The sequence below is a fragment of the Aotus nancymaae genome, unplaced genomic scaffold (assembly GCF_030222135.1).
Source record: "Aotus nancymaae isolate 86718 unplaced genomic scaffold, 86718_ANA_hifiasm-v0.15.2.pri h1tg000041l, whole genome shotgun sequence".
NCBI lineage: Eukaryota > Metazoa > Chordata > Mammalia > Primates > Aotidae > Aotus > Aotus nancymaae.
Genome location: NW_026988455.1, coordinates 12,049,594 through 12,072,519, shown reverse-complemented (window position 1 = coordinate 12,072,519; position 22,926 = coordinate 12,049,594). Strand labels below are relative to the sequence as shown.

Genomic DNA, 22,926 nt, shown 5'->3' with positions numbered 1-22,926 from the left:
GCCACTGAGACATCAGGCAGCAGAAAGGAAGGTGGATGGAGCAGGCCCTGTGAAGAACCAACAACAAAGTAGTAGCCACAGTTACGAAATTCATTTTATTCTGATAAAGACTAATGTATGCCTGATAACCTAGTGATAATCCATAAGTTTGGTAGTTCACAACATTTTTAGAAAATATATAAGATTAACATTCAAATAAGACATTAGAGAAAGTTTTATAAAGAATAAAATGTTTACTAGAATTCTTTTTAAAAAACCTTGGTTCATCTTAAAAGATCGATGAATTTTTAAAATATCGGAAGAAAAAGAAAACAAAATTTTCCCTCCAAAATACATAAGAACCACTTACTGGCACTTGTATTTTAAGTACCTGGAAACAAATAAAACATTTTTAAAGGTAATTAATAACAATAACAAGCTTGTACGAGGGCTTGTTTCATTTGATTTGGCACCAAGTAAAGTAAGAGTAAATATGCCATCAAAGACAATCAAGCTTTTCCTCCACCTCTCATATTGCCCCACTTCTCCTACCAGACCAAACAGTACATCAGCAACCATCCTTGTTGTCCCACTAAGGAATCATTTTAGATTCCAATTTTTAAATGGCTGCTCAGATGACACCAATAGAGTTCTTTCTCCTTAAAATAAGGTGGCAGTAAATGCTAACAGGTATTGATTTTTTTTTTCTCCGCTATCTTGGAGAACAGGTATTGATTTCTTTGATCAGGAACAAAGAACTCCTACTTACTTTCCTGTTAACATATCAAGTAAATTCTTTTTATTGGCATACCTTTTTACTAATTATGATTGATTGCTATTTATGCCAAGGGAGCATTTCCCAGGCATGCCTCATCTATTTACTAATGACAGTATGCTTACTTTATTTACATAGTGCCACGGGTTTTCTCTTTTTTCTTTTTCTTTTTTTTTTTTTGCAGGGTTGGGGATGGTACCATAACTTGTTATTTTATCAGGGCAGATAAATCATCTGGATCAAAAAAAAGAGAAACTGGCAAGTAGATCCTAAAACACATTTCTTAACCTGAGTCACATCTGAAAACAGACTTTAATTACATTTTGTTGAAAATTCATTCAACTTTGGTGCTTGTCCAAGGACTTACAATGTCAGTTTCTGACATAAATCATAACCCTCAGTACACATGCATTTTCAAAGGAAACAAGTCATCTTAAAGTAAGATTTTTCTATATGTGAATTGATAAATTTTTATAGCAAATTGTAAATTCTGAGTAAACAAAGTATGGTTAACAACAAAATAAATACAGCATATGTGGTTAGCATATACATTTCTTAGTGTAAAGGCAGCAGTGAATTTGTGTCTTACAACAAATCTGTAAATCCAGTTGCCTTCGTTCTGGAATTTTATATAGTGTCTCACCATGTTCCAAACTGCTGGAAATGTCTTTTTTGGCATCACTCTAGGCAAAAATTTCTGACATTTTCCCCAAATGACATGTAACTTTTTTTTAGCTTTTCCAGAAAAATATGGAAACTTTACTGACCACTTATTAACTGAACAAAATGTTAGATTACTACCAAATGCTCTTTTAATTTTGCTCTAACAGATGTTTTAAAAGTTCAGACATGACTGATGTTTTTGAGGATAACTGAATAAAACACACTAGTTGATTTCAAAGGATGAATCTTAGTATTTGACTCATTTGGCACATTCTTAGTAACCAGAATAAAATCAGTAGAAATAAAAGTAATATAATTTTCAAAGAATTCATACATACTGGAAGTCTTAGGAAAAGCAGCTTCTAAATGCAAGGACTAGGAGGTCTGCCCATCTTACAATTAATAGTTACACACATTTCTCCTCATGGAGTAACTGAAGCTTTCTGGCTTGTTTGTGGAACTTTAGTTTGTAGGAAAGCATATACATAGGGCCAAATCTTGTTGGTTTCTGTTCCAGAAAATGTTTCCAACACCCCTTTTTTCCTAAAGATGAAACAAAAACAAAACAAACACAGGTCTGAGTCTTCCTAATAAGCTCTTTCAAAGCTTTTCTGTAAATGATGATGATGTGGATTTAGGAGTCTTGGTAAGTATAGGTCTGTGTAATCAGAAGAGAAAGGCACTTGGCTGGGCATTGGAAAATTTAGATTTTAGTTTCAGTTGTACTCTTTGGCTTACAGAAATGGGCACTTAAAAAAGTAACAGCACCAGGCTAGGCGCGGTGGCTCAAGCCCGTAATCCCAGCACTTTGGGAGGCTGAGGCGGGAGGATCACAAGGTCAGGAGATCGAGACATTCTGGCCAACATGGTGAAACCCCATCTCTACTAAAAATACAAAAATTAGCTGGCATGGTGGCTCACGTCTGTAGTCCCAGCTACTTGGGAGGCTGAGGCAGGAGAATTGCTTGAACCAGGGAGTCGGAGGTTGCAGTGAGCCAAGATCATGCCACAGCACTCCAGCCTGGGCGACAGAGGGAGACTCCATCTCAAAAAAGTAAATAAATAAAATTAAGTAAATAATAACAGCACCTATCATTTATTGAGTTTATTGAGCATGCACTGTGTGTCAAAGGCTGTGTTACATGCTTTACATATAATAGTTCATTATTTAATCCTTTCCAAAACTCAAATTTTCTTATTTTACTGATAAAATCACATAATGCAGCTTAGCCCCAATCACCAAGTTGGTAGTACATTTCCGAAGAGAACCTGTAAGATATTAGGACAACTGTCAGCTTTTTTTTTTTTTTTTTTTTTTTTTTTGGTCTACTTACTCCTTTGCAAAAGCTACTTTCTAATACTTGAGTATCCTTCCTTTTTGCCTAGGCCAACATTTATTTTTTCCTCTATTCCACTCTTTTGAATTTTAACAGAAAGGGGAATAAAATTGTTAGTTTTATTGGGTTTCCTATTGACTATCTTCATTTCTCCCCAGGCAGATTTGTCTAGCTTGTCACTAGACCAGCAGCCAAAGTATATTGTATTTACTCCAGTTTCCTGTGGATAATATAGTGAGGAGTGAGGATCAGAATCCTGGGTTGCTTTTAAAGCCACGCAGATTCCTTCCAGAGATTCTGGCATTCCTTTTGCTAACACCCCTCCTCTAGCCCACCTACACATATACGCACTGGTTTAAAGGGTGCATAAGGGCAACCTAAGAACTCTGGTTTATTTTTACACAGAAATATTTTCTGTGAAAACAGGATCCCTCATACCTTTGTAGCCCTTCGTACTAGGTTTTCAGGGGTTTAACTAAGGACAAAAGCATTCCTTTCTTGATACCTCATAAAATTTACCACAGTTAACTTAAATAACACCCACTGTTTTCTTGGTAAGAAACACTGCAAAGATGGGAAATTATGCAAATACGGCATTCTTGGGACATTAGAAACCCTCCTGCTTCTAAATTCACAGGCACCTGATATAGCTTTCAAGGGAGCAAGCTTCTTAATTGTTGTAAGCCACTTGAAGAGCCACTTTAAAAATCAAGCCAATGTCACAAGTGGGTTAATTACTGAGGGCACAATTGCAGGCGCCTATTAAATCCTAAATCGTGGATGAACATTTGTCATTTTTATTTCTGTGTAATAAAATGGAACCAGCTTCAACAATTGGTCCTTCAAAGAGTAAGGTCATCATGTTGTTTGTAAACATAGACCAATTACTCTAAAATGTCCCACAGCTAAGAGGCTTTTTAAAAACAAAACAAAACAAAACATAAAAACCCCAACAATACAACTGTCAGCATTTTTAAATAACAACGCTGACTAGGCGGGCAGATCACGAGGTCAGGAGATCGAGACCATCCTGGCTAACATGGCAAAACCCAGTTTCTACTGAAAATACAAAAAATTAGCCGGGCATGGTGGCACAAGCCTGTAATCCCAGCTACTTGGGAGGCTGAGGCAGGAGAATTGCTTGAACTTGGGAGGCGGAGGTTGCAGTGAGCTGAGATTGTGCCACTGCACTCCAGCCTGGGTGACAGAGCAAGACTCTGTCTTAAAAAAATAAAATAAAATAATAACACTATTACTAACGTTCTTGCAAATATAACTTTCAGTTTTTAGTTAAGTCTCACTCTAGTAACACTATTACTAACGTTCTTGCAAATCTAACTTTCAGTTTTTAGTTAAGTCTCACTCTAGTTCTATGTGTGGGAGCTGAGAATGAAAAGCTTGAATTAGGCCGGGCATGGTGGCTCATGTCTGTAATCCCAGCACTTTGGGAGGCCCAGGAGGGTGGATCACCTGAGGTCAGGAGTTCAAGACCAGCCTGGCCAACACGGCAAAACCCCATCTCTACTAAAAATACAAAAATTAGCCAGGTGTGGTGGCACGCCCCTGTAGTCCCAGTTACTGGGGAGGCTGAGGCACAAGAATAGCTTGAACCTGGGATACGGAGGCTGTAGTGAGCTGAGTTGGCACCACTGCACTCCAGCCTGAGAGAGAGAGTGAGATTCTGTCTCTTAAAAAAAAAAAGAAAAGAAAAGCTTGAATTAACAGCAAGAGGTAGCAAAAGCCAGAAGCAGCCTACAAAGACTTTTAAGGTATCTCCTAAGATAGAGACCTGTGTCATTCACTTCATCTTCGCAGCCTTCCTCGACTTCCTTTCCTACATTTTTTTTTTTGAGACAAGGTCTCACTCTGACACCCATGCTGGACTGCAGTGGTGCAATCATAACTCACTGCAGCCTCAACCTGCTGGGTCCAAGCAATCCTTTTGCCTCAACCTCCCAAGTAGTTGGGACTATAGGCATGTGCCACCATGACTGGCTAATTTTTTTTTCATGTTTTGTAGAGACAAAGTTTCACCATGTTGTCCAAGCTGATCTTGAATTTCTGCCTCTTCAATCCTCCTGCCTTAGCCTCCCAAAGTGCTGGGATTACAGGCATGAGGCACTGTCCCGGGCCCCTTCCCATATTTTGATATTTTGACAGAACGAACCCCAACAACCCCTGGTAAGTGATTGCACTGGGGGATTATCTATTCATAACCTTACAGTGCTGGTGTTATCTGCCCAGCAACAATGCATTCTCCCTTCTGGTTACTTTTGGGAAACAATCTCTCTACCAGACTCAGTCACGAGGTTCAGGAGAGACTGTCCCCACTCCACATCTTCAAGGATGGACATGATCAGAGCTAATCAGTGCCAACCCCAAGATTTTGCTGGCAAAAGAGGCTCTTTTCTTCTGGGGTTCCTGACTAGTAGGAGGTAAACTGGAAAGTTGAGGGGCTGCCACACAGGGAGAGCACACCTGAGACTGAAGCCAACACAGGACAATGGAGCTGAGAGACTGAGGCCTCATGATGGGTGTTTTTCAACACCTGGACCCAGCCACCTACTTTTGACTTTTTAGTTACCTTACCAATAAATTTCCCTTTTGCTTAAGCTGGTGTGAATTAGGTTCCTAGTTAATATAAGCATATTTCACATTGTATAATAAATACTATCTACCCAGCCCCCCACCTCACCCACATACAGAGCTTCTTGGGACCTGTCAGGGACTGGATCTAATTGTCTGTGTGGACCAAGGGCCTAGCACAGTGTCAAGAGAGTAAACAATAATTGCTGACAACAACTGAGTTAATAGCCATCAGGGCTGTTGTAAGACTTTCTAGGATCTCTCACTTAATTGTTAAGATTCACTCAGGGTTTTTGGCAAAACATTAAGGGAAATATTAGGGAAAGTTATAAGATTATAATCTCAAACCTTTGAGACTATAGTCTTATAACTTTCCCTAATATTTCTCTTAATATTTTGCCAACCACCCTCAGTGAATTCTAACACTTTAACAACCCTATAAAGTAGATACTATTTAATATTGCCTGATTTTACAAATAAGGAATTTGTTGCATAGAGGTTAAAAAACTTGCCCAGGCAGGGCAAAAGAGATAGTAATTTTCAGAACCAGCCTCATTAAACAAATGACAAAATTACAGTAATGGCTACTATAAAAAGTGGATTGCCAACCTTGTAATTTTATGCTCCAAAAACAATTAAGATAGTTTGAAAGGCCAGGCATGGTGGCTCATACTTGTAATCCCAATGCTTTGGGAAGCTGAGGCAGGAGGCTTGTTTGAAGCCAGGACTTTGAGACAAGCCCGTGAAATATGGCAAGAGCCTCATCTCTAAAAAATGTTTTAATTGGCCAGGTGTGGTGGCATGGGCCTGTATTCCTGGCTACTTGGGAGGCTGAGACAGGAGGATTGCTTGAGTCCAGGAGTTCAAGGCTGCAATGAACTATGATAGAACCACTATATTCCAGCCTGGGTAACAGAGAGTGAGACCCTGTCTCTAAAAAATAAATAAATAAATAATAACAGTTTGGAAATTATTCCTTCAGATTTTTACTGCATACATACTCTATTACAACAACAATAACAATAGCTAACATTTCTATAGTGCTTTCTATGTGTCAAGCACAGTTCTAAGAGTCATACATATTAATCTTTCAACCCTTTACTCTCTTCCCCAATTTATAGAGGAAAAAACAGGCAGAGGTTAAGCAGAAGGTGAAGGCAAAGATGGTGAGTGGGACTTGAACTTGGGTATTCTGGCTGCAGAGTCTGTGTTCTGCCTGTGATACTGTTCTGCCCGTGATACTGTTCTGCTGTGATCAGGATCAGTATTCAATAAGCAAATGAATGAAAGAGGAGGCAGTCAATCCACTGCAAGGAGAGGGAAGGCTCAGTAATAAAACTGGACTGTTTCTTAACTTAAGTCAAATACTTATTCAGTACAGTTCCCATATGTGTTGCAGACAAAACAATGTTAGAATGTAAGCTTTTAAAGACTGCTAGCCAATTACATAGTCTGAGGGATTAGCTATCATCTGAGATTCTTCTACACCACAGCATCCTGTATTGGCAAATGTGGTGGGCAATATTAGATTTGCCTCCCCAGCATTCATTCCAGCCCTCCCTCTGCTACCGATGATCCCTAGCTTACAAAGATTCAAGGCAGGATTTTTCAGGTTTATGATGGTATGAAAGCAACACGCATTCAGTAGAAATTGTACCTCGAGCATCGGTACAACCATTCTGCTTTGCAATTTCAGTACAATATTCAGTAAATTACACCAGATATTCAATACTTTATTATAAATCAGTCTTTGTGTTAGATGATTTCACCCAGTTGTAGGCTAATCTAAGTGTTCTGAGCATGTTTAAGGCAGTCTAAGTTATGGTGCTTGGTATTTCAAATTACAATGAATTTATCAGGACATAATTTCATTATACATTGAGGAATATCTGTACATAGCAGAGTTTGGGTGAGACTGTCCCACCACCAGCTCTGGATGTGGCTAGTCAGTGTTATCAGTGTAATCCTTCCCACCCCAATGACTGGTTCTGCAATGGGCAGTAACCCAAGCCTGTAACAATTAGTGCCAGGCATTCTCTGACTGCAGTGGCTGTTCAAGTTAGCTCCATCTGAGTGATGCTCTGGGCTTCTTTTCACTGGGGGAAAGGTCACCCCTCAGCCTTCATGAAAGAGGAAGCCCTGGCTATTCCTCCAAATGTCTGCTACCATGCAGGAAGCCTAAGGACAAAGCCAATACACACAGGAAGGCAAAACCAAGAGAACAGCAACATGGTCAAACCCAAGTGTGACTGAAGCACAATCTACCTTGTGGACTTCTGTTACACATGCTAATGTATTTCCTTTATTACTTAAGCCCATGTGAACTGGGTCTTTTGGTATTTTAGCATTTCAGCTGTAGAGTAAGGAAAATCAAAACTAGACTTAGTGCACCATTATGCAAGAGAAGTTCGGAAAAGCAAAAACTCACTGGTAATATTCCAGGACTGGCTTTGTTTGGTCTTCATAAGCCTTTAGTCTCTTGATAACTGTCTCTGGTTTATCATCCTCACGCTGAGTGAGAGGCTCTCCAGTCAGATCATCAATGCCCTAAACAGGATTAGAAGAGACTAGTATCAGATATCATATTTCTGAAGGATATTTTCATAAGCGGTTCAATTATTTTTAAACAGACATCTCTGTGCAAGTGCCAAGCACAAAAATGTGCTAACTTTTAAATAAATGAAATCCAACCTCAAGACAGATCATCACCAACAGAAACAGGAGATGCCAGTTTCATTTCCATAGTTATCAGTCACTTTAGCCTTGGAGTAAAAGGTTTTCTAAGCAGCCTCTAAGTAAGTTCACATATATCCAAAGAGATTCAGCTATAAACTGGGAATCTCAACTGCAAGTCCTAAATAAACCAAGGTGTTATGAATCTCTATCAGCCCAACTCCTAACACATTCCTTGACCGAGTAGGAAATCAACAAATGTTTTTGAATGAGTAACAAACCCCTGTTGCTCCTGGGGCACCTTTAGCACCAAGCTCAGTGGACTAGATCACTCAACTATACCAAGTAACCTGAGAATACACCCTCAGGAGTTTTGGTCAGGCAGAGGATTTCCAAGTTCACAAAACTTATGTCTGTGAGGGCAAGAGGATTCAGGGACAGTCTGCTATAGGACAGTTCCACAACAATTACTTACCACAGTTTTGGGAGGGTTGAATTCAATGTTGTAGACTCGGCCACTGGCGGGATGAATCCAGCGAGCAGTAAGGCGTTGTTTAATGACCTCAAAGGGCACATTTAGGTTAATCACTGTGTCAATCTGATAAGCTCTATCTAGAGCTTCTGCCTGTGGAAGTGTCCTTGGAAAACCTTTATAAAGTAAAAAAGAAAAAGAAAAAAGAAAGCAAGCACAGGGAGAGGGGCAGAGAGAGAAGAAAGAAAAAGAAAGACAATGTTGAACAATCTGAACAAAAGGAATGAGGCTCACCAGGCAGGTTGATCACAGCTGCAGGGCAACTGTTATGGTTACCTGTCAACTTGACTAGGGCATGAGTGCCCAGATATTTGGCAAATATTATTCTGGGCATATCTGTCAGGCTGCTCTTGTTATGAAATTATCATGTAAATAGGCAGACTGGGTAAAGTATATTGCCCTTCCTGATGTGGGTGAGTCTTATCTAATCAATTTTAAGGCCTGAATAGAATAAAAGGCTGACCTTTACCCAAATAATGGAGAATTCCTCCTGCCTGCTACCTCTAACTGGCACACAGGTCTTTTCTTGTCTTTCAACTCAAACCAAACTCATGATCTTCACTCAAACTCCAGAGGCTGGCCGGGCATGGTGGCTCACGACTGTAATCCCAGCATTTTGGGAGGCTGAGGTAGGCAGATCACCTGAGATCAGGAGTTCAAGACTAGCCTGGCCAACATGGTGAAACCCCCTCTCTACAAAAATACAAAAATTAGCCTGGCATGATGCTGGGTGCCTGTAGTCCCAGCTACTTGGGAGGCTGGGGTGGGAGAATTTCCTGAACCCAGGAGGCAGAGGTTGCTGTGAGCCGAGATCATGTCATTCCACTCCAGCCTGGGTGACAGAGCAAGACTCCTTCTCAAAAACAAACAAATGAACAAACAAAAACTCCGTATTTCTGAAATATGACAAAATGAAACTAAAGTTCAGCTAAAGGAAAACTATTAATGCAAAAGAACAAACCCTAACAGATGTGTTACACAGCTAAACAATGTGATTCAAAAATAGAGAGGCAAATGTACCTGATGAGTGAATTCAGAAATACACCCAAGCATATTTGGGAATTTAAAATATTTGGATCAAAAATGTTTGACTTTGCAATGTTGTTATTAAGGACATTTTGTCCAGAATACCAGAAAAAAATTAAAATTGGTAGAAATAATATATTTTCAAAAGCAAGAAAAGTTAGGCCAGGTGTGGTGGCTCACCCCTGTAATCCCAGCAGTTTGAGAGGCTAAGGCAGGAGGATCGCTTGAGCCCAGGAGTTTGACACCAGGCTGGGCAACACAGCAAGACTCCTTCTCTATAAATAACAAAAGAAAAACATTAGCAGGGTGTGGTGGCACATGCCTATGGTCCCAGCTACTCAGGAGGCTGAGGCAGGAGGATCGCCTGAGCCCAGGAGGTCAAGGTTGCAATAAGCCATGATGGCACCACTGCACTCCAGCCTAGTGACAGAGCAAGACACTGTCTCCAATTAAAAAGAAAAGAAAAGTGACAAAGGTTAAAACTGCACATGCACAATTTGTTAGCACTAAAAATACTGCCTGAAAAATTACATTTTCTTGTTAACAATGAAATGTGGAAAAATTTGCCAGTGACCTAGACCTTACAATGTGCTAAGATAACGATAATGACTATAACTATACCCAGAAAAACTGGATTTGGGAGAAATAATGGCCCCCAAAGAAAGCTTATAATGGCAAAATCTCAATCTATACAATTTTATATAATAAAAAATAAAGTATTTATTATAAAATTTACACTGAAGTAAGTGATCCTGGTGAAAACAATTTAGTACATTTAACAAGCACAAATGGACTTCAACAGCTAAATCTCAAGCACTTTCTAGATGCCAAGTACTGTATGCTAAATGGTTTACAAGAATCACTTCTTTTAACCATCATAACAACCCTAAGAGAGGTACTTCTATTATTCCCACTTTATGAATAAGGAAACTGAGGCACTGTGAGGCTAGGTAACTTACTCTTTAGCTCACAAAGCTCGCAAAGTGATGGAAGTGGGATTTGAACACAAGCTGTCTTACCTAAATGTTCCTCAGTAGGAGATTAGTTAAATTATGATACAGACACAAAATGCAAGCCGATGCATTTTTTTATTTCATGAGGCAAATCTATGTGTTAAATACAGATTTATTCAATGAAAAGGCAAAATGCAAAACATGGTATATGTATGTATGTGTGTGTATTATACAAAATACATATAAACAATATTAGATACTACTCATGGTGAGGGGAGCTAGACACTTAACTCACATCTTATACCAAATATAGTGGCATCTGTGGGTTCCACATCTGTGTATTCAACCGACTTCAGATCGAAAATATTCAGGAAAAAAAATGGATAGTGGCATCTGTACTGATCAAGTACTGACTTAGTTTTCTTGTCATTATTCCCTAACTTATATATTATAACAACTATTCATATAGCAATTACATTGTATTAGGTATTACAAGAAATCTGGAGATGATTTAAAGTACACAGGTGGCTAGGCTAGGCGTAGGTTACATGCAAACACTACACCATTTTATATAAGGAATTTGAGCACGCATGGATTTTGGTATCCACAGGAGGTGGGTGGAGGGGTCTTGGAATCAATCCCCCTGAGGCTACTGAGGGACAACAATGACAATTTTGTCATTGTTCTATTGCAAAAATACCTTTTCTTTTTAAAAATTAAGGAAGATGTAAATGTATCACAGAGAGCCTCAAAATCCTCAATGATCACATCCTTTAGAAATAATTACTTTTAATTTATTGGTATGTAATTTATTAGAATTTTTTCTGTAATTCATGATAAAATATATATATACACAATATATATACACATATACATTCAGAAATGGGAATCGCTTGAACTGGGGAGGTGAAGGTTGCAGTGAGATGAGATAGCACCATTGCACTCCAGCCTGGGCAACAGAGCCAGACACTGTCTCAATTAAAGAGAAAAAAAAGTGCCTGTCTCTCCACTACATTACTCTCTGTTCACATCAACTTCTTCTTTTTTTTTCTGAGACAGTCTCACTTTGTCACCCAGGCTGGAGTGCAGTGGAGCAATCTTGGCTCACTGCAACCTCGGCCTCCTGGGTTCAAGCAATTCCCGTCTCAGCCTCCCGAGTAGCTGGGATTACAGGCGTGCGCCATCATGCCCAGCTCATTTTTGTATTTTTAGTAGATACGGGGTTTCACCATGTTGGCCAGGCTGATCCTGAACTCCTGACCTCAGGCAATCTGTCCTCCTCTGCCTCCCAAAGCGCTGGAATTACAGGCATGAGCCACCACCCCTGGCCCACATCAACTTCTAATTTACCTCTTGGCACTTATATCTGTGCTTACCCGCGTTTTTGTTTACTTGTTTGCTACTCGTCTTCTACGAGAATGTACTTTACATAAGGACAAAGACTTCAGAACCTTTTTTTTTTGAGACAGAGTCTTGCTCTCTAGCCCAGGCTGGAGTGTACTGGTGAGATCTCAGCTCACTGCAACCTTTGCCTCCTGGGTTCCAGTGATTCCCCTGCCTTAGCCTCCTGAGCAGCTGGGTTTACAGGCCCACGCCACCACACCTGGCTAATTTTTGTATTTTTAGTAGAGACGGGGTTTTACCATGTTGGTCAGGCTACTCTCGAACTGCTGACTTCGTGATCCCCCCACCCCAGTCTCCTCACTTCTTCTTAGATAAAGCAAGTCAGGGCTGCAGGGCTTGGTGAGGGCAGCTGACTGTATGCATGCCTGTGCGAGAAGGTGGAGTACTGGGGTTGAGTAAGAGAGAAAAGTATGTAAGCAGCAAGACTAGATTAGCTACCCTCTTCCAAAAAAGGATTATGATTCAGATCTTCTTGAAGAAAAGGCTTATCCCAAGTTTATCCCAGTTTTAGTGAGAGCTCAGGACTCGACTAAAACAAATCTCTGTTGTGTCCTCTCTATATTAGCAAAACTAAAAATCAACCTACCCTCAAGGATTCTGCCATACCTCTGGCTACGGAAAGTTTACAGGTTATTGTAGATTACTCTTGGGTCTTGCTTCTTCTGTGGTGATCCTCCCATATCGCAGAATATTCTCAAACAAAGGGAAATGAACCAAAGCTCCATCTGAAAGGAGCTTAGAAATCATGCAATTCACTTTCCTCTTTCCATTTGGATATAGAACTGGTCCCAGAGAAGAAGATGACTGGCTTCAGGATAGTCCCAAGCACCCCCAACCACCATCCTTGACGTCTGTCCAAAGCCCATGAAATGTTCATTCTCCTGCCAGCACTCTTTATTTTGGGCAGGTGATATGCTCGTGACACTCTACTTACCATCCAAAAGCCAGTTATACTGGGTGAGATTTTTCAGTTCATGAAGGGCCAGCCGAGTCATGACATCATCTGGGATGAGTTTCCCTTGGTCAATGAAAGCCTTGGCTAACACGCCAATTTCTACAGCAGAGGGGGAAAATCAGTAAGTGCATTTGTTTTATCCCATTTCAGGCACCTTGGAACGAGTTGCCTAAAGGGAAAGTCTGAATGGCATACTCATATGAAAATGTGCATCATCAACTTTTCTGATAAAAACAAAGGTTACGGCTGGGTATGGTGGCTCATGCCTGTAATCCCAGCACTTTGGGAGACTGAGGCAGTTGGGTCACCTGAGGTCAGGAGTTCAAGACCAGCCTGGCCAACATGGTGAAACCCTGTCTCTACAGAAATACAAAAATTAACTGGGCATGATGGCGGGCGCCTGTAATCCCAATTACTTAGGAGGCTGAGGCGGGGGAAACGCTTGAACCCTAGAGGCAGAGGTCGTAGTGAGCAGAGATCGTGCCATTGCACTCCAGCCTGAACAACAGAGCAAGACTCTGTCTCAAAAACAAAAACAAAAACAACAAAGAAACAAAAAACAAAGGTTACAAAATAATCTAAACTTCATATTCTTCATTATGGAAAACTACATAAATGTAAATATACAGACAGAAAAAAATACTGCAAAGGTATACACCAATAAGTTAATTATAGTCATCTCTGTGTGATAGGTTTATAAGTGTTTTAAAATATATATATGTATTTTTCTGTATTTTCTACCAGAAAAAAACTATGAAATAGCTAAAATTATTTTCTTTTAAAATAATTTTTAAAATAAAATAAGAATTTGAAATTATCATTATTTTGAAATGATTCAGTTTAAATGCCTGCTATCTTGTTATTGTAGAGACTTTTCCAATCCTGTAAAGCAGGTGCTGCTATTATGACACAATTCAATTTTTAACCAGATTAGCATTATGATTATATTACAGTTTTACTAACAAAACAACTCTGGAAAAGGGTTTATGAACAATTTAATAATATTACCTACAACTATATGTCACTCTTATGCAACAGTATTTGAATTTCCTCATGTTCCTTTACCGAATTATTGTTATACATTCAGAACTGTAATACTATTGTAATCTGCATACCTACAATTTTATGTTCTTTTTGTCACTTAGTATTATTTAATAAATACGTATAGTCCACTATAAATATCTACATAAGACATTTAGAAATAAATATATAAAAATACACTTTATTACAACAGTACTGCTAGACATTTAAATTGCATAAATTAGTCTTTATTTTTCCTCATCACCAAAGACTATTTTTTTTTTTTTGACTTTGCTTTTTTTTATTTCTCTTTGGAATTATTTCCAATGAATAAATTCCCAGATGTCAGATTAAAGGATCAAGGTACATATAAACATTTTCCTAAGACTTTGGAATGAATTACCATACTGACCTCAAAACAGATTCTAAATTGTCAAATTCATGAAACTTTGGATTTTTAACCAAGAACAGTAATTGCATGGACACCGGCTGTCATGTGGCAAGTGTGCTGCTGGATTTGCAGACTGCTCTTAGAAGAGGGCTTGGCGGATGTAGAGCTCAGGACTCACTAAAACAGCCTTATACTTAATGTGTGAACCTCTGTGTCTCCAGGCTTTTGACCACTGCTCTGGGGAGGAGAGCTTCAACCTCATCAACAGCATTTGGAAAAAAATTGTAAAAACGTGCAATGCTCTGAAGCCAAGTCCCCAAAAAATTGTTTTTGGCCCTTCCCCTTACCTCTCACTCATCAGGCCAAGCCCTCTTCTAAATCCCCAACCAGCTACAACAGATGGGTTAAAAGATGGGGTTAATTAATAAAGTACTTAATTGCATCTGTATACGAATAGGCTTAAGAAAAGTTTCTCTGCCCTTGCCGCTTCTATATAATATTAGAGATTCTAGCCAAGGCAATTAGTCCAGAAAAAGAAATAAAAAGCATCCAGAAAAAAAGAAGTAAAACTATGTCTACTTGCAGATGGCATTATCTTGTACATAGAAAATCCTAAGGAATCCACTAAAAAAATATTGGAACCAAAAAATGAGTCCATTTGGCTGGGTGCGATGGCTCATGCCTGTAATCCCCAGCACTTTGGGAGGCTGAAGCAGGTGAATCACTTGAGGACAGGAGTTTGAGACCAGCCTGGCCAATGTGGTAAAACCCTGTCTCTACTAAAAATACAAAAATTAGCCACCAGGCATGGTGGCACGTACCTGTAACCCCAGCTACTAGGGAGGCTGAGGTAGGAGAATCGCTTGAACCTGCCCAGGAGGCGGAGGTTGCAGTGAACTGAGATCACGCTACTGCACTCCAGACTGGGTGACAGAGCAAAACTCTGTCTCAAAAATAAAAAATAAAAAAAATGAGTCCAGCGATGTTGCCAAGTACAGGATCAATATACAAAAATCTAGTAATTAAAAATCTGAAGATGAAACTAAGAAAATGATTCCATTTATTTTATTTTATTTTATTATTTTTTGAGATAGGGTCTTGCTTTGTCACCCAGGCTGGAATTCAGTAGCATGAACACGGCTCACTGCAGCCTTGACTTCTCAGTCTCAAGCGATCCTCCTGCCTCAGTCTCCAGAGTAGGTGGAACTACAGATGTGTGCTGCACCTGGCTAATTTTTGTATTTTTTGTAGAGACAGTGTTTTGCCATGTTGCCCAGGCTGGTCTTGAACTCCTGGGCTCAAGTGATCCCCCTTCCTCAGCCTCCCAAAGTGCTGAGATTACAGCCATGAGCCACCATGCCCAGCCTCCATTTATAGTTGCATAAAAAGAATAAGAAAATTGGCCAGAGGTGGTGGCCCACGCCTGTAATCCAAGCACTTTGAAGGCCAAGGCGGGTGGATCACCTGAGGTCGGGAGTTCAAGACCAGCCTGACCAACATGGTGAAACCCCGTCTTTTTTAAAAATAAAATAAAATAAAGAAAGAATAAGAAAATTAGCAATACATTTTTTAAAAAGAAGTACATAACTTTTCATCTGAAAACTACAGTATTGTTAAAACAAAGAAGATCTAACTAAATGAAAAGACATCTCATATTCATAACTTTTAAGAGTTGTTTTTGTTTTTTTGAGACAGGATTTCATTCTCTCACCCAGGCTGGAGTGCAGTGACTTGATCATAGCTCACTGCAATCTTGATCTCCTGGGTTCAGCCAATCCTCCCACCTCAGCCTTCCAAGTAGCTAGAACTACAGGCACAAACCATCATGCCTGGCTAATTTTTATGTGTAGAGATGTGGTCTTGCTATATTGCCCAGGCTGGTCTCGAACTTCTGGGCTCAAGCTATCCTCCCATCTCAGCCTTCCAAAGTGCTGAGATTACAAGTGTGAGCTACCGCACCTGGCCTAAGAGTTAATACTGTTAAGATGGCAATACTCTCTGAAAATGATCTACAGATTCAATGTAATCTTACCAAAATCTTCACTAGTGTCTTTGCAGAAACTGACAAGCAGATCCTAAAAATCATGGAAATGCTAGGAACCCAAAACAGTCAAAACAATCTTGAAAAAAAAAAAAGCACAAAGTTGGAAGATGCACATTTTGTATTTCAAAACTGCAATCAAGACTATGAAGTATCAGTATAAGAATATACACATACGGCTGGGTGCGGTGGCTCACGCCTATAATCCCAGCACTTTGGGAAGCTGAGGCGGGCAGATCACCTGAGGTCAGGCGTTCAAGACCAGCCTGCCCAACATGGTGAAACCCCGTCTCTACTAAAAATAAAAAAAATTAGCCAGGCTTGGTGGCACACGCCTGTAATCCCAGCTACTCAGGAAGCTGACACAGGAGAATCGCTTGAACCTGGGAGGTGGAGGTTGCAGTGAGCCAAGATCATGCTGCTGCACTCCAGTCTGGGCAAGAGAGCAAGACTCCATCTCTAAAAAATAATAATAAATAAATAAATACATAAAAAGAATTCTTACAGCTCAACAGTTAAAAAAAGCAGTTTCTCAGACTGAGCAACCACACATCAACCTCACAATTTCTAACATAGTTGAACTACTATTCACTATAGTGTTTTCTTTACTATATAGTTCTTTATAGGGACTTAGCTTTAAAAATTAATGGCTATAATTTTCATGGAATACAGCTTTGGTGCGCTAGTTTTGTGTCTATTTGGTTGTTTCAAATCTACTTTAAAATAGATTAAAAAGTTTTTCCTACCTAAAATATCTATTCATGTCTATCTCATGAATCTCAATGTGGGAAATACTGCATAGAGAAAAGAGTATTTAATTAGCACACAAGGAAATCTATGTTTTCACCCTAATCCCCCAATAAATGCTGTTTACTATCGAGCAAGTTCTTTAACCTCTCCTGAACTCAGTCTCCTCATCTTTAAAACAGAGGCCTGATTTTGGGAGGCTGAGGCAGGTGGATCACCTGAGGTCAGGAGTTTGAGACCAGCCTGCCAACATGGTGAAACCCCATCTCTACTAAAAATACAAAAATTAACCAGCCACAGTGGTGTAGTCCCAGCTACTTGAGTTGGGAGGCTGAAGCAAGAGAATCGCTTGAACCCAGGAGTTGGAGGTTGCAGTGAGCCGAGATGGCACCACTGCACTCTAGCCTAAGGCAACAGAGTGGGACTCCATCTCAAAAATATAAAATAAAAGAGAGGACTGGACTAAATGTCTAAAGGTCAGACTCAAGTTCCCTGATTCAAAGGTTCAGTGATGATCTACAGTTATTCCAGCTTTGCTACTGTCAATGGGTTACCTAATGTTTCCAGAGTCCTTATCATATCTCCTGGGATGACTTTAAACCTTAGCTATAAAATACAGCCATGGGCTATATAGCACCCTCATGAAACAATGGTTGAAAAGTAAATTGGCATAATCCTTCTGTTGTATTATTTGATAGTACCACATTTGTAGAAATTCTATACTAGGAGTTTATTTGAAGGAAATAAGCAAAGATGTGCCAAATGTTTCTGTGAAAGGTTAACAGTATTTACTACCAACAATGGTTAACAACGTACATGTCCAATAACAGGAAAATGTTTAATAACTATACGACCTTGATAAAATTAAACATCTTTATTTTTTGGAGAAAGAGTTCTGGTTTTATAGCCCAGGCTGGTGTGCAATGGCACTATCTCGGCTCACTGCAACCTGCGCCTCCCGGGTTAAAGCAATTCTCCCGCCTCAGCCTCCCGAGTAGCTGGGATTACAAGTGCCCACCACCATGCCTGGCTAATTTTTGTATTTTTAGTAGAGACAAGGTTTTGCCATGTTGGCCAGGCTGATCTCGAACTCCTGACCTCTGGTGCTCTGCCCATGTCAGCCTCCCAAAGTGCTGGGATTACAGGCATGAGTCACCGTGCCCAGCCTAAACATCATTTTTAAGACTGCTTAATGATGTGTGAACATACTGACTATAAATGAGAATACAAAAGTAACATCATTTAGCAATGACGATTTGTTTTTAGAATATAACTATTTTGCAAATACAAATGCAACAGAGATAAAAAAGAGAAAGAAAAAAAGAATAAAAGAAAATGCACCTAAGGGTTAATTATAATTATCTCTGTGTGGCAAGGCAGAATTATGAGGGATCTTAATTTCCCTTTTTTATATTTGCATGACATAGACACAATTTTCTTCTTTTATAATAAATATGCTTTATTTTTTTTTCTTTTGAGACAGGATCTCACTCTGTCACCCAGCTTGGAGTGCAGTGGTGCAATCTTGGCTCACTACAACCTCTGCCTCCCAGGCTCAAGTGATACTCCCAAACTCAGCCTCCTGAGTAGCTGGGACCACACGTGTGAGCCACCATGCCTGGCTAATTTTTTGTATTTTTGGTAGAGATGAAGGTTTTACCATGTTGCTTATGATGGTCTTGAACTCCTGACCTCAAGTGATCTACCTGCCTCAGCCTCCCAAAGTGCTGGGATTATAGGCCTGAGCCAACAAGCCAGGCCTACTCTCTTATACTTTGGTTAACTTGACTTAACCAGTACCAGTATCTGGGACTGTTTACTGTTACCTAACTACTTCAATATGTTGCGTTAACAACATTTATGAAGCAAGTCAAACAACTTTTTTTCTTTTTTTTTTTTTTTGAAATGGGGTCTTGCTCAGGCTGTAGTGCAGCATTGTGATCTGGGCTCACAGCAACCTCCACCTCCCAGGTTCAAGCAATTCTCCCACCTCAGCCTCCCAAGTAGCTAGGACCACAGGCACCTGCTACCACACCCTGCTAATTGTTTTTGAATTTTTTATAGAGACAAAGTTTCATTATGTTGCCCAGGCTGGCCTGGAACTGCTTAGTTCAAGTGATCCGCCCACCTTGGCCTCCCAAAGTGCTGAGATTACAGGTGTGAGCCACCTAGCTGGGCCTAACTTAACCTGAAGAAGAAGTTTAATTACCACAAGACACTTCATTATTTTTTAAGATGTTAGAGAAGAAAGAAAGAAAAGTAGAGGGCAGGGATAAAAAAAAGAAAGAAAGAAAGAAAAGTAGTAATGCATCAGAGATGCTGGGTACTGAACCAAAGAACTCCAAGAGACAAACTAAAAACACTGGGCTTTTTTTTTTGTTTGTTTTTCACTTAAATGTCAGTCGTTTTTAAATATACAAATAAACAAACAAAACCCAGCTGGAAATAACCTAAATGTCCATTAAAGGGGAACTGGTTAAATAAATCATACTAGATTCTGAAAACACATGTCTACAAAAACAGAATGAAATGGATTTGTCCATCTTCATGTGAAATATATCCCAGATACAAAGTGAAACCACACTGGTGCAGAGTGTATACACATAGTATGATCACATATTACATACGAGAAAGGACACACATATCTGTGCTTGTAAAATAAACCTCTCTAGAAGGAAACACTGTTCTCCACCGAAGAATGGGACTGAGGTAGGGAACGAAAGAGGGTGTTTGCTGTTTATGCTATGCACTTCTATCCTGTTTTCTATCCTAAAAAAAAAAAAAAAAAAAGGCCTTGTGTAGGCATTATTTCTATGTAAATGGGTTTCAAAATGAGTTTCAAAACGGGTTCTATTTTGAAAAGTAAAGGTCAACATTTATTGAGAAAAAAAAACTCCTGCTGTTGGCTTTTTAAAAACAACCTTCTTAAGAGAGAATTTACATACCACAAATTCACCCACTGTATAGTGTAGATTGCTAACTGGCTTTTGTGCTGAGTTGTAAGAATTTATTTGGCATGAGAAACAAAATATTTTATGTAACCAAGTACAAGAATAGCTTTGCTGTCTAAGAAATCTAGGGATATCAAAATTTGAGATAATTTTGTAATCGTAACAAGGGTAAATAATACTTGGCCTTTGGATTATGGGGGAAAGGTCAGAACTACAAGATCCTACAGAGCTTAACCACACCGAAAAGAAGAAAGAAGAAGAAAGGAAGAAGAAGAGGAGGAGGAGGAGGAGAAATAAAACAGAAAAGAAAAGAAAAAAGGAAGGAAGGGAGGGAGGCAGGAAAAGAAGGGAAGGAAGGGAAGGAAGGAAGGAAGGAAGGAAGGAAAAGACAAGACGAGCAAACTCTAGCAGGGCTAACGCCAGTCTTCTATATACACCAGCACATCGAATAAGCCGAAGCTCAGCTCGATGGACTCCCAAGAGTGGCTGCCACCGGGGAGACTTGTGGCTCTGAAACAAAGCCCGGTGGTTTCCCTTCGTCTCTGGACTTCGAGCTTGACCTAACTTTCTAGTCCCTTCCTCACCCCATAACCCGTCCAAAGAGACCCACGAAGGCCGGAGGTTTCGGGGCGCAGTCGCTCAGCAGCCCGAGGTCTCTGTCCCGGGCAGCGGGAGGGAAATGCTGCGCCCTCAGCCAGGCACCCGCGTGCCCAGTCCCGCCCCTCGCCCGCAAAGCCTGACCCGGGAGACAGCGCACGGCCGGCCCTTGGTCCAGAGCTCCCACCTGTGCCCCGCAGCATGTTGTCCCGGAGCAGGTCCCCGCTGGAGAGGTGCTTCAGTTCAAAGTGTTTGGTGATGCGCGACGACACGGTGCCCTTGCCCGAGCCTGGGGCCCCCATGATCACCGCGCGCAACAGCCGCGCGGACGCCCCCATGGCCGCAGACCGAGGCCCGCGCCGCGCCAGCACCAGGGCTTTGGCCTGGCCTGCGCGCTCACCCGCTCTGCGGCCCGCGCCAGGCGTCTGGCAGCGCCCTAAGGGGCGGCGACTGCGGCTCCCAGGCGTTCCCGGAAGTGAGGCGACGGCCTCTCGGGCCGCCCCGCTAGCGCCAGACCCCACTGCTGCGCCCGCCTCTCGGCAACCCCGGCGCGCCCCCTGTCCGGCTCCCGGCCCAGTTCCTCAGTGCAAGCCGCGCCCCTTCAGCGCTCGCTGGGCCGCCCGGCTACCACTTGCACCGCTCTGCGGCCTTTCTCCAACGGCCGCTTGGCCTGGATCCCTTGGGCGCCCCTCTGCACCCACCTCCGCGCGCCCTCCACTCAGCTCAGATCTACTCCACGCCTCTCCGCGACCCCCGCACCTCTCGCCCTGTCCGGCCCAGTCCTGGCCGGGTGGACCGCGCTGCCTTCTGTCCGACCTTGGTAACTCCTGAGCGCCCCATGCCTACCTCTAGTCGCCCCTGGGAGCCGCTTGGTTTCGGAATCCACCCGCACCCACCCCTCCATCAACCCTTTCGTAGCCCTCGCCCCTGGTCCATGGCAGGCGCTGCCCTCCCCAGTCCCTGCCGGACACACCGCACTCACTTCCGAGCTCCCTTGACAACCTTGTCCCCGCTCCACCTGGCGCCCACTCGAGACCCCCTCCCTCTGCTCCCCTGGACCGCCAGACGCGCCGCTTCTGCACCCACTTCCGCGTCGCCCCTCCCTCCTTCCTCCTCTTCCTCTGCTGCCGAGCGCCCTCTCTTCCCACTCCTTCTCTGTGTAGAATTACAGGGAGTGACCTTGAGCCGAGAAGGCCTACCTCATCTTACAGGAGAGGAAATCCAGCTTTCGTTAAGTGAGATTATTTTATAAATAACATAAGAGAGTGTGTGAAAGAGTGGAGGCAGGCTACTGTCTATAGGCGATCCGAAGAGCTTTGAAGAGATGGCCTTTTTGCTGAGTACTGAATTAGAATATGGAAGGGGAGAGACAGAGGCTAGGAGGAAGACCCTAAAACTGGAGTTTTGGCATGTTTCAAGAATGGAAACAGAGGACAGACATTTCAGTGAGTAGCATTTTGTCTGTAAAATGGACATAGAGGATTAGAATGGAGGAGTTCAAGTATTGTAGTACTTAGTGCAATTACAGCTACGGGGTAATTGGTCAAGTCCATTTATTATCATTGCTTTGTGCGGGGACACTATGCTAAAGCAGAAAGAAGGCTCTGTGAAAATGAACACAGTTACCTTTCTCCTCAGAGGTCCAGAACTGATTTCAAAGAAGATAGAAATGATTTCAGGGCAAGACACTGAGGGAAGACTTGCTCAGGGAGTGAATCTTAGTTGGGTGAATGGGTGGGGGGATTTCAATAGGTAGACAGCCTGGTACTTAGAAAAGGCATTAGCCTTTACATTCTGCTGTGGAAAAAAAAGAAAGAAAATACGTACCTTGTACATTTTTATTTTTTGAGACAGGGTCCCAGGCTGCAGTGCTGTGACAGGATCTCAGCTCACTGAACCTCTACTTCCCAGGTTCAAGTGATTCTCATGCCTCAGCTTCGTGAGTGGCTGGAATTACAGGCGCCCGCCACCATGCCCGGCTAATTTTGTATTTTTAGCAGAAATGATGGGATTTCACCCTGTTGGCCAGGTTGCTCTTAAATTCCTGACCTTGAGTGATTTGCCGGCCTTGACCTCTTGAAGTGCTGGGATTACAGGCTTGAGCCACCGTGCCTAGCCGAGCTCATACATGCTCATTACTAAGCAAGAAAGAATGAAAATAAATGAATTAAACATTGAATTCATGTAATTGGGAAAAGGACATCAAAATTCCAAACCCATAGAATGCAGAGGAGGGGATGAAGTAAACAACATAAATGAAAGGCTGAGAAAACTTAAACAGAACTAACTAAAGAAT

At 41.5% G+C, this 22,926-nt stretch overlaps 1 protein-coding gene across 4 annotated transcripts; it reads right to left on the bottom strand.

Annotated features, from left to right (window-relative positions):
- Window positions 1-76: 76 nt before the first annotated feature.
- On the bottom strand, window positions 77-22,558 carry AK3 (adenylate kinase 3). 4 transcript variants are annotated; one of them, XM_012454560.3, is made up of 5 exons: window positions 22,458-22,558; window positions 12,863-12,982; window positions 8,489-8,661; window positions 7,769-7,887; window positions 77-1,960 (listed from the first exon to the last, which is right to left on the bottom strand). In XM_012454560.3, the coding sequence occupies exons 2-5, from the start codon at window positions 12,921-12,923 to the stop codon at window positions 1,840-1,842; spliced, it is 474 nt and encodes a 157-aa protein (XP_012309983.1). In that variant the 5' UTR covers window positions 12,924-12,982; window positions 22,458-22,558; the 3' UTR covers window positions 77-1,839. The 4 variants fall into 4 exon arrangements, with proteins under 4 accessions (XP_012309983.1, XP_012309982.1, XP_012309980.1 ...); XM_012454559.2 differs by lacking the exon at window positions 22,458-22,558 and adding an exon at window positions 21,613-21,712; XM_012454557.2 differs by lacking the exon at window positions 22,458-22,558 and adding an exon at window positions 20,818-20,968.
- Between the last annotated feature and the right edge of the window lie 368 nt (window positions 22,559-22,926).

Bases quoted from the DNA above. Each gene is read 5' to 3' on its own strand.
- AK3 (XM_012454557.2), bottom strand. From the start codon at position 20,968: ATGGGGGCGTCCGCGCGGCTGTTGCGCGCGGTGATCATGGGGGCCCCA. The intron at 12,983-20,817 runs GTGGGAGCTCTG...CCTCTGCTGTAG, and splicing joins CAACATGCTGCGGGGCACAG to AAATTGGCGTGTTAGCCAAG. The intron at 7,888-8,488 runs GTAAGTAATTGT...AATCCTGTTTAG, and splicing joins TCAACCCTCCCAAAACTGTG to GGCATTGATGATCTGACTGG.